The following is a 14639-nucleotide window of genomic DNA, read 5'->3' on the forward strand; positions in this document are numbered from 1 at the left end:
TTGCTTGAAACTTGCATTGTAAAATTCTGTTTCTAGTGGTTTATAACTTGGCTAAGTATTATAAACCACTCAGATCAGAATTTCCCAAGCTGGGTATTGCCTGAGGCTGGATTTTTGGAGGTTTTTCAACTAATATGCTTCAGACATTTCAGAGAATGAAGTTAGGGAGAAATATGTTACAGTCATTGTCATGAACCCTGTTGTTTTGGAGGTTCGCACTGTCATGAATGTTTTCTTGTGTTTTTATACTGATACGGCATGTGTGGTCTCATTGGAAAGCCCACATTGTGCATTATCCATTTATGTTACTGTTACTGCTGTATAGATTATGTTGTACTGTCTATGCATAGCTTTATAATTTTGGACATGTTTCAGCCGAGGAACTGAGGCATGCACACTTAAAGGCAATGCCACTCCCAAACACAGGCAGAAAGAGACCTTCTTAGGTTGGGCACCCAAGGCCTTGTCTGCCTGAACTGAGCAAATCAACTGTATAGCAAAGACATCTGAGAGAGAGGGTGCATCAAGTCTTGGAACACCAGGTGTCTGAGGGAGAAATTTCTGGAGGATGCTGCTGACTCATGAGTAATTAGAATAATTTTGAGAGAGGGCTGGCTATGGAGGCTTTTTAAGAGTCTAACTGTGGGAGAATTGTGGTCTTTGAATCTCAGGTTTTGGAGGTTCAGGGTCTCCAGTGGTCAGTCCGGACTCTGGAAATACTGGCAGGTCTCTTGGGAAGACTAATGTGTAGCCAGATGAGAGGGTAAGAAACTGTTCTTATCTTGTTTTATGTCTTCAAGACTGTGGTCAAGTTTTCTTATGTAATTCTTTTCTTCTGTATAATAAATGGTTTTGTGGTTTGTCTCCTTTCCAGTTGCCTGTGAAAGGAGTGATCTCTAAGCAAGTGATACTCCAGGATAACCTTTTCTACAGAAAGAGGGGCCTAACATTTCTTTTACAACCCAAAGGGGAAGCCACCTAGGGCTGGCCAAGATTTACCTTGCTGGAGCTGTGAGGTCCAGTATTGGGGCAGTAGAACCGAGCCTGCAGGAATAAGGAATTATCTCAGGGCAAACTTGGTCTGTTCTGTGGGATGAGCTCTGGAACAACAGGGAGAAATTTGAGACTCTGGGGTCCCTTGCAGATGGGTCTGTGACACTCAAATATATTACTGTCATATAGTTGAGAAGCTGTAGAGTGTTCTTCTTGCCTTGCAACTGAGACTGGAGACATGTCCCTAATGTTAGGGGTGTTCTTTTTTTACTATCTGACTATTTGTGTGCCTTCATAATCCCATTTTCTAATTTATAAGTACTTGACTTTGTAACCGTAATAGCCAGTAATATAGTTCTTTGAATTTAATATATAAAGATTGATTTAGGACTAATAAAAAATATGGATACCTGTAAGAGGAGAAAGTATTTGATCTTTGGGTCAGCATGTAATTACTGAAATAATTTTTTGTTGTATTATGATTTTATATTGTTTGATAATGTGTAAAGAGAGACAATAGTATAAAATATGTGTTGCATAAGTGCCTACTGATTTGGAATTGAGACTGGAATTCCATATGAAAGAGGCAGTGTTAAAGAAGATGATACAGGGCATGTCTACATGTGCCGACTGAAGGTGCCTTAGCCCAAATTAAGGCACATTAAGGGCTCATGTCTTAATGTGCCTTTAAAATGGTGATTTAAGGCTATTTCTCCCCAAATTTGATACCTGCAAAAGCGATGATGTTAAACAAGAGGTTTATATAAGCTGAAGTGCATTAACGCATCTGTAAACACATTAAGGCGCATTAACGCTGTGTATGGACTGACTTGGGACTAACTTTAGTCCCACATCAGTCTGTGTGCATGGCATTAATGCACTTTAACATGTGCACATGTAGTCACTAGTCTAAATTGTCTTAATGCACATTAACTGTAGGCATGCTTAAATGCATGTGTAGGCATGCCCACAGTGTTGCTTATGTTTTGGAATCTGCTTAAGTGTATGCATTGCTTAGCTGTGTAAAAGTTGAAGGTGTTAGATCTGTAAGAGATACTGGGGAGCGGCACCTTTTAAAAAACCCTGTTGGGTAAACCATGATTATGAAGTCAGTGAGCACACTCTACAGACCTAATTTCTTACATTTTCTATCTCTGGGCTGTCCAGCTTCTGGGCAGCTGGGGGCCACAGACTCTGGAATCCACATGCTGCAGGGGCCACAGACCCAGTGACTGTCTACTGTGCTCACCATGCAGGGAGCCTGGTTCTCCTCCTTTCCCAGCCACACCCCCCTGTAGAGGCTCTGTCATGCCCCCCACTGGTTGTAGACAGTGGGAAGTGTCTTGCCTTCCTCTCTCCCATTTTGCAGCACAGACAACCTGGCTCCCCCCTGCCATGTACACAGACCAGCTCCCTTCTTTGCCATGAACAGTTTGGGCACTCCAGCTGCTGGGACAGGAGCAACTGTGGGGGAGTGCAGGGAGCGGCAGCCAGGTGGGAGCTCACAGGCTGTATGTTAACCCTTCAGGAACTGTATGCGGTGCATGGGCTGCCAGTTGGACAACTCTGTTTTGCTGAATGTTTATTTTCTAATCTTAAGTTTTTTCTATAAAGAACATTTGCAAATAGAAATTTGATTCACAAGTAGTGCTACGAAAACATAATTTCAATATTTTTAAATCCAGTGAAAAAATTGAACTTACAGCCTCTGAAGGTGGTATTGAAGAAACACCGATTTCTTACTCATTTTTGCTCTTTGGAAGGAAAATTCAGTTGAGCATTATATTTAATTTGTGACTATGGTTGGAGAAGGACTTGAAGATCTGAAGGAGAAGCAGGTACTTGTTGCCTGAAACTGTCTTTAATATTTCTTCCAGCTATACAGTTAGTCCAATAAAAGATATCACCAATACACCCTTGTATCTTTCATATTTCCGGGACCATCATAGCTATAAGAACACTCTAGTCTTAATGTATACTTTAGATGAATTTTAGTTGTTTAATTGTTTGGGATTGCAATGAGGCTATCCTAATAAAGTTGAAGAGATAACGTTAAACAAGAAATATATATTATAAAGACAAAACAAATGTTCTTATCTGTATTACTGTAAAAACATAAGAGCATTCATCTTGAAAAATTGAATTATTGAAGTCTAGGTCACTTTTATCATTTGTTTTATGGCTTTTTATTTCTCTCTGCTTTGAAAATGAAAATAATTTGTTTTACTTTTTATTACAACTTGTCCCCATAAATTTAAATATGGTATTACAAAATTTCAGTTACAAAAATGCTAGGGTATGTTTAAATATAAATAAGATTTTTTTAAAAAACATTTTAAGTTTTCTAAATATTTTTATAATATTACTTAATTTTTTTAAATATACTTTTTAAAATTTAATGAAGCTATATTATTTGGTCCTACTAAAGACTGAATTATTTTTTAGGGCCAGATTCTTGCTTTCATTATGGCTGCCATTTTTTTGGTATCTTAAGATTGCATTGGGAATTGGTCTGTGCCAAGCTGGTGTGACCTGCATAATATAGGTCATAGAAATTCACAGGCCATAATAATTCCTGCACTAAATTCAATATCTATTGGTTAAGGTTTTATGACAAAGAGGGAAAGCCAGGTTTCTAGCTTTCATTGAAAACATTTTTATTTACTTATTTTAAGTTAGAGTCGTACCATTTATATAATTTGAGATTTTTTAAAATAAAACTGAATTATGCAAATGACAGTAATTTCAGAATTCACCAGGGTGCAGAGTACACTGGTATGTTTTAGTTTAGTAAAGGGTCAGTAGTTAACAAACATTTTTCTAAAGCAAAAACCATGTGCTGACCCTTTTTTCACATTAAAATGACCGGAGTTTGACACCAAAATGACAGCTGGTTAATACAACTTGAGATTTTAAAGTGCTTGTGTATATGTAAATATTATGACTGATCTTATAAACGTGTTGGAAGACACTTCAAGAAATGTCCTAGTTGTAACAGTTTACTCCAGTCCCCATTTTGTTTGAGGATATCATTAAAGAAGATGTTTTATCTGTTGGATTCAGAGGAAATGAATAGAATAATTAAGAACAAATAATTGATCTCAGTAAACAAAGATTATACTTACGTGCTTGTAATGTACACTATTTTCATAAGTGCAGTTCAGTGCAGAACACTGGATTTCAGATTCTTGTAGCTTGATAACTTAAAAAATTAATACTTCAAAACTAAATACTGTAACTACATTGTTATACAGTTCCCTGAAGTGTGCTGCAAATACATTGATAACACTTGGTTCAGTCACTTCAACTCTAAGGGAAACATGGAGGAGGAGGAATGCCAACTCAATTAGCAGGGCAAGAGAAAGGGAATTTTTAAAGAATAAATATGTGATGTGAAATTTTAACTGTACAAACTTTTTCAATTATATGTTTTTCTAATTATTAAAAACTTTTTGATGGTGATTTTTACTCTGAAAGTATTTTACAGAATAATGCAATTATCTAGCACCTACCATTTCAGTATCATGAAATATTTTGTTGCAAGATAGATTTGTATGAAGAGCATGTTGTTTGTGCCATAAGTTTTATAATGACTAATAAGATTAAAGAGGGTGCATTTTCATGAGATGTTTACTAGAGAGCTGCCTAATTAGCTATGCAGTAAAGTTTCTGTGACTACATTTGTGGCTCTATTAGGTTGCAGGAAACTAATAACTCCGCTGCAGGTTAGTACTTGTATTTACAAGTGGTAAATCCCGTGGTGGAGTCGTTTAGTGAAGTGTTTCTCAACCAGTGGGGCACGAAGTTTGTGTAGGTGGGACTTCAACTCATTGCCAGATTGAAAAAATCAGTTGTTTATACTTCAAATAAATTTCATAGATTTCATAGACATTAGGGCTGGAAGGGACCTCGGAAGATCATCGAGTCCAGCCCCGTGCCCAAAGGGCAGGAAGTCAGCTGGGGTCATAGGATCCCAGCAAGATAAGCATCCAATTTGCTCTTGAAGGTGTTCAATGTATGTACTTGAACCACCTCTAATGGCAGGCTGTTCCAGACCTTGGGGGCTCAGACAGTAAAAAAATTCTTCCTTATGTCCAGCCTGAAATGGTCTTGCAGTAGTTTATGATCATTTGACCTCGCCATCCCTCTGGGCGCTCTGGTGAACAAACATTCCCCCAGATACTGGTGATCACCCCTGATAAACTTATAGGTGGTCATCAGATCACCTCAGATATCTCAACTGATATCTCACACAGTTCAATTTTGTGGGGTTTTGTGTTTATCATGGTGAGACCAGGGTGTCACAGGATGGGGCCCCCAGGGATGGCTGTGATACCCCCAGGGCTCCTTGACCATGCCAGTCCTGCCCAATGGGCACCCTCTTTCTCTCCTACCACATCTTGTTGGTAATTACTATGAATAGGGAGGCTGCCCTTGAGTTTACATTGGCCACGGTCCTGATGGACCTCACTGAACCCTGGGGGTTTTTGGACCCCTTTTGGGTCTTGCACAAAAATGGTTGCCTCACAGGGCACCTTCAGCCTTATGGGCTAGATGCGTGGCTCCAAAACCACCCCTTTATCACGCTCCCCTGGCGCTGGGCTCGCCGCAGCCCCTTCGTCTCCACACCCCCCTGGCACTGGGCCCTCCACAGCCCCTTCATCACCACACCCCCCTGGTGCTGGGGTCCCCACACTGTAGTGGGCCCCCAGTGAGGCTTCTTCCTTCCCCAATAGCCTCAGCTTGATCCATCGGTATTATAAAACAGCAACCAAAAACATGAGCCCTTGGGCTATAACAGAACACAAAAAGTTCAGGACTTTGTCGCTTTAAAAGAGTCAAACTTCTTCTCCAGCACTAAGTGTCTAGTAGGTAAAGGTACCTGGTGAGCTTCTGGAGCCCCATTAGTTCTAAGTGTAGCATATCTGGCAACTGCAGCATCTCTGGGCAATTTGTCCCTGGAGGCTCCTTTCCCTTTGGCTGCTGGCAGGTAACTGTCTCTTTAGTCCCAGCCCTGGAGTTTGTGTGCCCAGGTCCCGGCCTCTTCCAGTCAGCTGACTGGCTGCAGGTGCAGGCTAATTTCCTCCTTAGGCCTGCTGCCACAGTAACCTGCACCTGTGGGTTCCTGCCTGACTGCTCGGGCCCTCTTTCTGGGCAGTTTCTGCCCTTAAAGGAGCAGGGACCTTAGTGCCCTGCGACACAGGGTTTTTTTACAAGATGGTTGGTGGGATGTAAGGTACCGAAGGTTGAGAACCTCTGCTTTAGTGCACAGCAGCATGTGTAGACACTGAGAGGGCTGCTGGGACACTAGAGTGCTTCAATGTCAGGGCTGCCTGCCAGCTAGCCCCACACTGGAGTACCTTCATGCCTCAGTCATCCCCTCTACTGGACGTTGAGCTGGGTTGGAGCAACCCCAGCCAGCAGGCTGAGCCCGGGGCTTTCTGCCAGCCAGAGCTGCTCTGACCCAGCGCAATGTGCAGTGATCCTGGGCACACATGGAAACATTGTACCCAGAAGCAGTAAACTCCAGTGTGAACTGTGCCGTAGTTTATTGCGTCACATTAATAGCATATGTAGACACACCCAGAGAGTATGAACTAGAGGCAGTAAGCCAAAATAAGACAGATGAAATATGATATATAAAACAGGGTTTGAACAGGTTAAAATAGTCTGTTGTATAGAATTTATAAGTCTCAGGTTTCTTAGGCGGCCATAAAACATACCTAGCAACTGTTTGATGTAGCTAACATGCAGGCAGTTCATAATATAACAATTGGCAAAGTGCCCATCGAGAATGATGGGTGAGCAGTGGGGATGGAGCACCACCACCCACCTCCCCACGCTGCCACTGCTCTGCATCCGGTCATGCTCAACTCCCCCCTCCCTCCACCCCCACTCTCTGTGTCCAGCCCCATGCACCCCCCCCCACACCTGACACACACCCACCTAACCACACGCCACACCCACACACCACATACCCACTAAACCACACATCACACACACACCTATGTGCCCCCCCACACACAGGTGCATGCCACACACTCAGCCACATGCCTCACACACCCACCCACAGGCCACCAAGCCACATGCCACACACACACAGCCACACACCACACCCATCCAGACACCCACCCCCCAGCCCTTCTGATGATAGCAGCAGGCCACCATGACACCCCTCCCCTTACCACCCCCCGGACCAGCTCCTTGCATGGCACCCTGTGACCATGCACCCCACCCTCCCCCCCAGCCAGCGCATCTCACATCCACAGCTGGCAGTCACTTCCCATAGGAGGATGGGGGTGTGGCCACAAGGTACCTCATGGGGAGCAGGTGTGGGGAGCACAGCCCACTCCGCAGCCACATGCTGCAGTCAGGAGGCACTACCTGTGTGCCATGCCCCAATGCACACTCTATGGCCGCAGCCAGCCACACACCCCCAGCTGCATGCCACCCACACCTAGCCAGCCACATGCCCCATGCACCCACCCAGCCAGCCACACGCCCTACCCGCCCACACACTCACCCAGCCACATGCCACACACACACTGAGTCACACGCCACACACACTCACCCAGTCACACTATACCCTCCCATCCCCATACACCCACCCAGCTACGCGCCACACCCACCCAGCCACACACACACAACACCCAGCCACAGCCTGCATACTGCACACGCTCAGCCACATGCCACCCACACACCCAACATCACTGCCTGGCTCAGCCCGTCCTGTGGCAGGACACCGTGCCACTGTCAAAGCAGAAGCAGCGAGGTGGAGAGCAGGGGTGGAGTGGAGGCCGCAGCTGCAGTTGCAGCCACTGCTGCCCCTTGCATAGACCAGGGGCCATGTGCCCACCTGGGCTGCCCAGTGCCACCTCTGGAGGAGCAGCTGAGCTCCGAGTGTCCCATGGCCTAGCCCAGCTGGGGCTGCATTCACTGTGATTGGGGCCTCAGCCGGACTGGGTCCTGGGGCCATCAGAGCCTGGTGGCTCATGAAGGGGCGTATCACCAGTGAGTGCAGGTCCCCCTCCTCTGGCTCCCCCGCAGTGTGCACAGTGGCAGGAACCACCCGCCCCTGGCTCTGGAGGAGCCAATAGGCTCCCATGGCCCCACAGCCCGGTCTGGTCTGAGCACAGCCTGCCCCCCACTGAGATCAGCCTGGTGCAGCCTCAGCCCCAGTGCCCCCCCAGCCCTTCCGGTGATGGCAGAGGGCCACCATGACACCCCTCCCCTTACCACCCCCCACACCAGCTCCTTGCATGGCACCCTGTAGCCACACACCCTGCCTTCCAACCCCCCCCCCGCCCAGCACATCTCACATCCACAGCTGGCAGTCACTTACTACAAGAGGATGGGGGTGTGGCCACAGGGTGCCAGATGGGGAGCAGGCGTGGGGGGCACAGCCCACTCCACAGCCACATGCTGCAGTCAGGTGGCATTACCTGTGCGCCCCCTATGCCAGCTCCCCATGCACCCGTGTGCCATGCCCTACTGCATGCTCCATAGCTATAATCAACAGGTGATCCCCATATGGGGTGGGGGGGCATGGCACCTGGCTGGACAGAGTCATGCGGGGAGCAGGTGTGGGGGGTGTGCCCTGCCCCATGGCCATATGCTGCCTGTACACCCCACACCCGCTCCCTGTGCAGCCCCCACATGGCCTCAAGCCACACCCCCTGCCCCAGAGCACATTTTGGTCCCCACCACCTCCGCCTCACTTGCCTGTGTGTCTGCCTGTCAATAAGGCTCTGAGTGGCACATGTGCAGTTGGCCCGGAGCATTATGGATAGACAGACACACAGCCAGAAGTGCTATGGTTTTTATTATATTAGAGTGGTGGAGGAGGCTGTAGGGGTTAATAACTAGAGAGTTATCCAAATGGAAGATGGGTTCTAGGCTCTCCTTATCCTGAGGGGACTTACATGTGCACACATCTTTCACTACCAAAAAAAGTGCCTTACATTCACCAGGATATATGCTTATCTTGATGGGGTTCCCTCTTTTCTTCTTTTGGAAATTGTCCACTGAGCCACAAAGGATGCATAATTAATGGGGACAGAAGGAAAGTAAGCAAGAAGAAATATAGCTCAGTAGGCTAGTCAGAAGGGCGTCCCCTCTGAGGGGTCTTGGCCCTGGTTCCAATACCGTGATGATAATCATGTCTTTTTTCAGGTCTGTATGTGGGTAAAGTCCTACTCAATATAAACTGTCATTTAAGGAGATTGTGTTGTGTATTTTTTTCACCCACTTTGTCTCCGTGAGAATAATTAAAAATAGGGCTGGATGGAACCTCAGGAAGTCATTTAGTCCAATCCCATGCTTGAGGCAAGATCATCCCTGTCTGAACCATCCCAGAAAAAATGTTTGTCTAACCTGTCCTTAAAACTTCTACTGCCTGAGATTCCACAACCTCTTGAGGTAACTGGTTCTCACATAACCTTCACAGCTAGAAGATCTTTCTAATATCTAACCTCCATCTCCCATGTTGTAATTTAAGTCATTACTTCTTGTCTTGTCCTGTTCTCAGGAAACGGAGAACAAATTGATCACCATCTTCTTCATAATAATTTTTTGTATATGAAAAAGCTATCAAATCCTCCACCCCTGTTTTTCTCTTCCTTAGACTAATTCTGATTCTTCTGACTTCCTCATATATCATGTTTTCTAGACTGTAACGGTGGGCCTCTATTCCCTGTTATTTTGAGTAAGAAGGAAGGCAGCATTAAGTGGCTCCAAGAATGCTGGCAGTTAAATTGTGTGTTTAATGTGCTGGCAGTTAAAGGTGAAGCCAGAGCCTAGCTATCCAGACCTGTGCTCTGTGGCCAGCCTGGCTCTGTGCAGCAGGATTGCCGCTGGTGCAGCCCTGGGAGGCCCCCAGGTAAGTCTTCTGGGGCCAGCCCAGTGCTAGTGCACCACCACAAGCTGTCCCTGGGGAACCAAATGTCCATGCATGTCTCGACATGACCCTAGAAGCAACTGGTGTTTCAAACTGAATCTAATCTAAAAATCCTACAAGCTCCCTTTTGGAAGCAGATAGGGATGTGAGATGTGCTAGTATTTCTCTAAATTTTCTACAGAAAGATATTATATGAAGACCTGGTTGAAATGCAGTGCCATCTCAATTAAATCAGTTTAGCAATGTTGTAACAGGGGGCTCTCTCAAGACCGGTCTACCAACAGCCAGTCCACCTGTTTCTGGGCCAACTGCCCGCCTTCTTGTCTGCCATGCTTTTTTGATATATAATTAAATTTTCTTAATTAGGCAGGAGGCTGCCCATTTCTTTCGTTGATGCCATGGGGTGCTATCTATGGATCTGTTTGTCCCCTACACTGCAGCCCAAGCCTCACAGATAGTATCCACAGTTGTTAATGTCACCAGCCCCACTCTGGGCCCCAATATTCTCTGGTCTAGACCCCTACAAGATCCCTCCACTCAGGCAGCTTATTCCACCCTCATTCTGGGCTGCCTAGCTTCCTGAACTATTTCCCCTTTCGGGTGTGGTCCCCCCAGAACCTTTGGCCACATAGGCCCTGGCCTCACCTCCAAGGCCAGTCCGAAACCCCAGCCGTCAGCTCTGGGCATCCTTCATGGTGCGTCCCTGGCCCTTTTGGTGCTTCCGGTCCTGGTCCCAGCATTCACCAGTCAAGGGTTTTCAAGTCAAGTCTATGAGCCTCTAGCTCCCTCTCTAACTTGGCCCTTCTATGGTGTAACCCACCCGGTTGTGGGAGCTGGGGTTATTAAGACAGCCTGACCCACCTTTCACCAGGCATTTCCTGGGGGCTCCTGCACTACTGGGAGCCTCACCAGGCCACTAGGCCACCCATCCCCAGCAGGGTGCAGTTTTAAGTCATGGCCAGGACCAGGAGCCTCCAAACCATAACCTTAAGCTCCTGCCCTTACCTCCAGGATGTTGCATGCAGCCAGTGTTACTGTCTGGCTTGCCAGCAGTGAGCTGTTCTGTTTATATAGGCAGCCAGAGATCTAAAATGGCCTCTGCAATCAAGCACCTGCTGGCTGCTTGGCTCAGTTCTTAAAGGGGCAGGCACCAACAGTGCCCTGCCACAAATACATTTATATTGCTTTTTCCAAATCTTTAATAGCCCTATTTTTTCATGCTTTACTGATCAGTTGCAGATAGAACTGACCAGTAAAACTATTCTCAGTGGTATATATCTGCATTTTACCATAGCTGTACCTACATGTCATAATTATGCTACAAATAAATAACAAAAGTTATGCACAATATAACTACAAAATTCTAAAATCAGTTCTCTGAGTTTTCTACAAGGTCTAATGCAAAGCAGCACTGCATACTTTTGCTACTTGGCATGTCAAAATTGTGGCTGAACTGGTATATTCAAATTATCAGTCATCCTCATAATTCTTTGGTTAGGTTGCATGAAGTAGTTAATAAATAGGATCATAGATTTGCTTTCTGAGCTGATTCTTTTCATATATTTATGTTTTCATGAAAAAGTTTACCAGTCATTTGCAATATATAAACCATAGTACAATTCAAAGCCATCTCTCTTTCAAAGCATTATGTCTTTTTCTTATAAATTAATGATCTGATAGGTGTTAAAAATCATATAAGATCCTTTCCATAGTTTCTATTTGTGAATATATGAGACCTCTTTCAGGTTGTTGCTTTTTGATTTTCTTTCTTTTTTTTTTTTTTGGTAAAAATCTCAGTTTTTTAAACTGTCTCACAAAAATACTTAATTTAATATTTCTAGTAAAAGTTAAATTCTTTTCTAGACTTTCCCACCATTTGCAAAGTGTTGGGCACAGGAAGGTTTAAGAGTAAAACAAAATTGAATTCAAATCTGTTACACTTGTTGCAAAAAGTCTTTCTAGAATTAACTTGCTTGTTTTATCTTGTTTTCAATTTCTAGCACCTGGTCTCACTGCAATTGCTGGAGGGCGTCCAAGCGTGTAAGTTGATTTCTGATTACTCACTAGTCTCAGAGTCTGGGTATAGTACTCCTCCCACCATTTAAAAAAATTTCAATAGCATCTTGTGTTATGTCTACTAACTGGTGACAAAGGAACAGTTATACTACAAGATATTTGCAACAATTAGCAGACCTCTCTAGCCAGTTTTTGGGCACACTATATGTACTTCTACTGCGGCCTCCTATAAACATTCAGTTTCTCTTGGGAGAGTTGCTGCTCTCCCAGGAGGAACTGCATGTATAGATGTTCAGGTTTTTGCTCCCAGAGTAAAAATGGCTGCTTCAGGAGAAGATAACCAGGGAACAACCAAGGTCAAATCGTTCCCAGGAGAGTTTCTCTTGGGAGAATGAATGTTTGTACATGCCGTAAAACTCTAGTCACCTTTATGCGAGGTAACTCTAGTACTTAAAAAAATTGTTCTTAAAGCGTATTCTACTGCATCATTAGCACAAAAACAATGAAGCAAGTTAGAATAGAGTAATTCTGAATATACCTATTTTAGGTCACAATTTTTTATATTTTAAATCTGTTAAAATATGTAAAGATTTCATAGATTTCATAGACATTTGGCTGGAACAGACCCTGGAGAATCATTGAGTCCAGCCCCCTGCCCCAGGGATTATAGGATCCCAGCAAGGTAAACATCCAAATGTGTCTTGAAGGCATTCAAAGTGGGTGCTTGAACCACCTTCGGTGGTAGTCTATTCCAAACCTTGGGGGCTAGGACAGTAAAGAAGCTCTTCCTTATGTCCGGCCTGAAACGGTCGTGACGGAGTTTCTGACCGTTCGATCTTGTCATCCCTTGCGGGGCTCTGGTGAACAGATGTTCCCCCAGATCCTAGTGAACACCCCAATAAACTTAAAGGCAGCCACCAGATTACCCCTGAGCCTGTGCCTTTCCAGGCTGTAGAGTCCCATGGCTCTCAGCCTCTCATCATAAGGTCTGTTTTCCTGACCTCTGATCATGCACGTGGCTCTCCTCTGCACCCTCTCAAGCTTCTCCACACCCTTTTTGAATTGTGGAGCCCAAAAATGGATGCAGTACTCCAGCTGTGGCCTCACCAAGGCGAAGTACAATGGGAGAATGACGTCCTGGGATTTGCTTGAGAAGCATCTATGGATGCAAGCCAGCATTTTGCTTGCTTTACTAGCTGCAGCATCACAGTCAAGGCTCATGTTCATCTTGTGGTCAGTCATGACCCTCAAGTCCATTTCATCTGTAGTGCTAACCAGCATAGCGCTACCAAGCCTATAAGCATGCTGCAGGTTTTTCCTCCCAAGGTGGAGAACCTTGCATTTTTTGGTGTTAAATACCATCAGGTTCTCATCCACCCAGTTCACGAGCCTGTCAAGATCTGCCTGGATCGCCCTCCTGTCCTTGGGTGTGGATACTTTACCCCAGAGTTTGGTGTCATTGGTGAACTTGGCCAGTCCATTTCTGACACCAAAGATGAAGTCATTCTTTGTATTAAATGTACATGTTCACACTTTCATTCTTATTCATGAGAATAGTTGTGAGAAAAATCAATAATATTTGAAACCCTTTTCAAACTGACACTTAATATGGTTTAAGACATGTTTTACACTGCCCTTGAAAGTGTGTTTGTGGCATGTACAGACATATCTTTGCAAATCAGGTTGACTACCTGAGTACATTAGCTCTGTTGACACAAGTTTCAGCCTGTGAGTAAGTACCCAAGTTCTCAGGCCTATTTCAAAGGCTGTGTTGTCACAGCAACACTGCTATTAGTACTGAAGATGGCGCAACTAAAGCTAGTCAGACCTCAAAACAGTGCACATGTACCAGCTGCATTAGATTTGCCTCAAAAAATGCAGTGTCACTAGCCTTTACGAGATACCAATTTACCCTTAGCCCAACCTTTCTTACACAGATCTTGTCATATATAATTGTTTGTACTTTCCTAGAAAGAAAACATTTCCAGAAGGTGTTTTTAGAGTTTTTCAAAACTGTTTCTATAGGAATATTATGAAACATATACTGCATTATTTCTGTGACTGCACAGTGTGGGGAGAATTAAAAGCAGGGGTTAAGCAGTTGATCTTATATGATTGGCTAAAGCAGCGGTAAGCAAAGTTTTCTGGTGGCAGGCAGGAATGAACCAGCTCGGATCTGAAGTAGGTTGGTGCTAGGACCCAGCCACTCCCATGACCACCACAGCTTCTCCTCAACCATCCAGCTGCAATACTGCCAAAACCTCCCACTGTCCCACTGTGGCACTGCTGAAGTCCCTTGCTACTGGAGTGCCCCAGCTGTGCAGGATGTAGGTTGTCAACCCCTTGGTTGAAGGGATAGCCAAAATAAAGCTTTCATATTTAGTTAAATTATTTACCTCTATTACTAGCAGCTTTGATGATCACTGTAATGATAGGGATATTATTTAAAACTTGTGAGAGAGAGTGATTTTTTTAAAATATTTTGCTTGTTACTTTCCTAATGAGACTCATGCATTAGCCCATAACATTTTCTATAAGCATGTGAAACACCACACAGCAGGGGTTAGCAGCATTTTCCGGGGGTTGGAGGGGAGCACAATAACCCAGTTTGAGTCAGAGGTTGACAGGCATTAGTACCAGGCCACCACCACCATTGCTAATACCCACTGCTCAGCTGCAGGGAAGCATGGTGAAAGCCGTGCTCCACTGGAACCCATGCTGCCCGCCTGGCATG

At 44.9% G+C, this 14639-nt stretch overlaps 1 protein-coding gene across 1 annotated transcript in view; it reads left to right on the forward strand.

Annotated features, from left to right (window-relative positions):
- LOC149870541 (uncharacterized) overlaps window positions 1–14639 on the forward strand; it is a 115025-nt gene that overhangs the window by 62194 nt on the left and 38192 nt on the right. The window contains exon 14 of the mRNA XM_090036447.1: window positions 11890–11929. Coding sequence (XP_089892573.1) covers window positions 11890–11929 — 40 coding nt within the window. The remainder of the gene's footprint in view (window positions 1–11889; window positions 11930–14639) is intronic.

The sequence above is a fragment of the Crocodylus siamensis genome, chromosome 2 (genome assembly GCF_052110815.1).
Source record: "Crocodylus siamensis isolate JL-2025a chromosome 2, ASM5211081v1, whole genome shotgun sequence".
NCBI lineage: Eukaryota > Metazoa > Chordata > Crocodylia > Crocodylidae > Crocodylus > Crocodylus siamensis.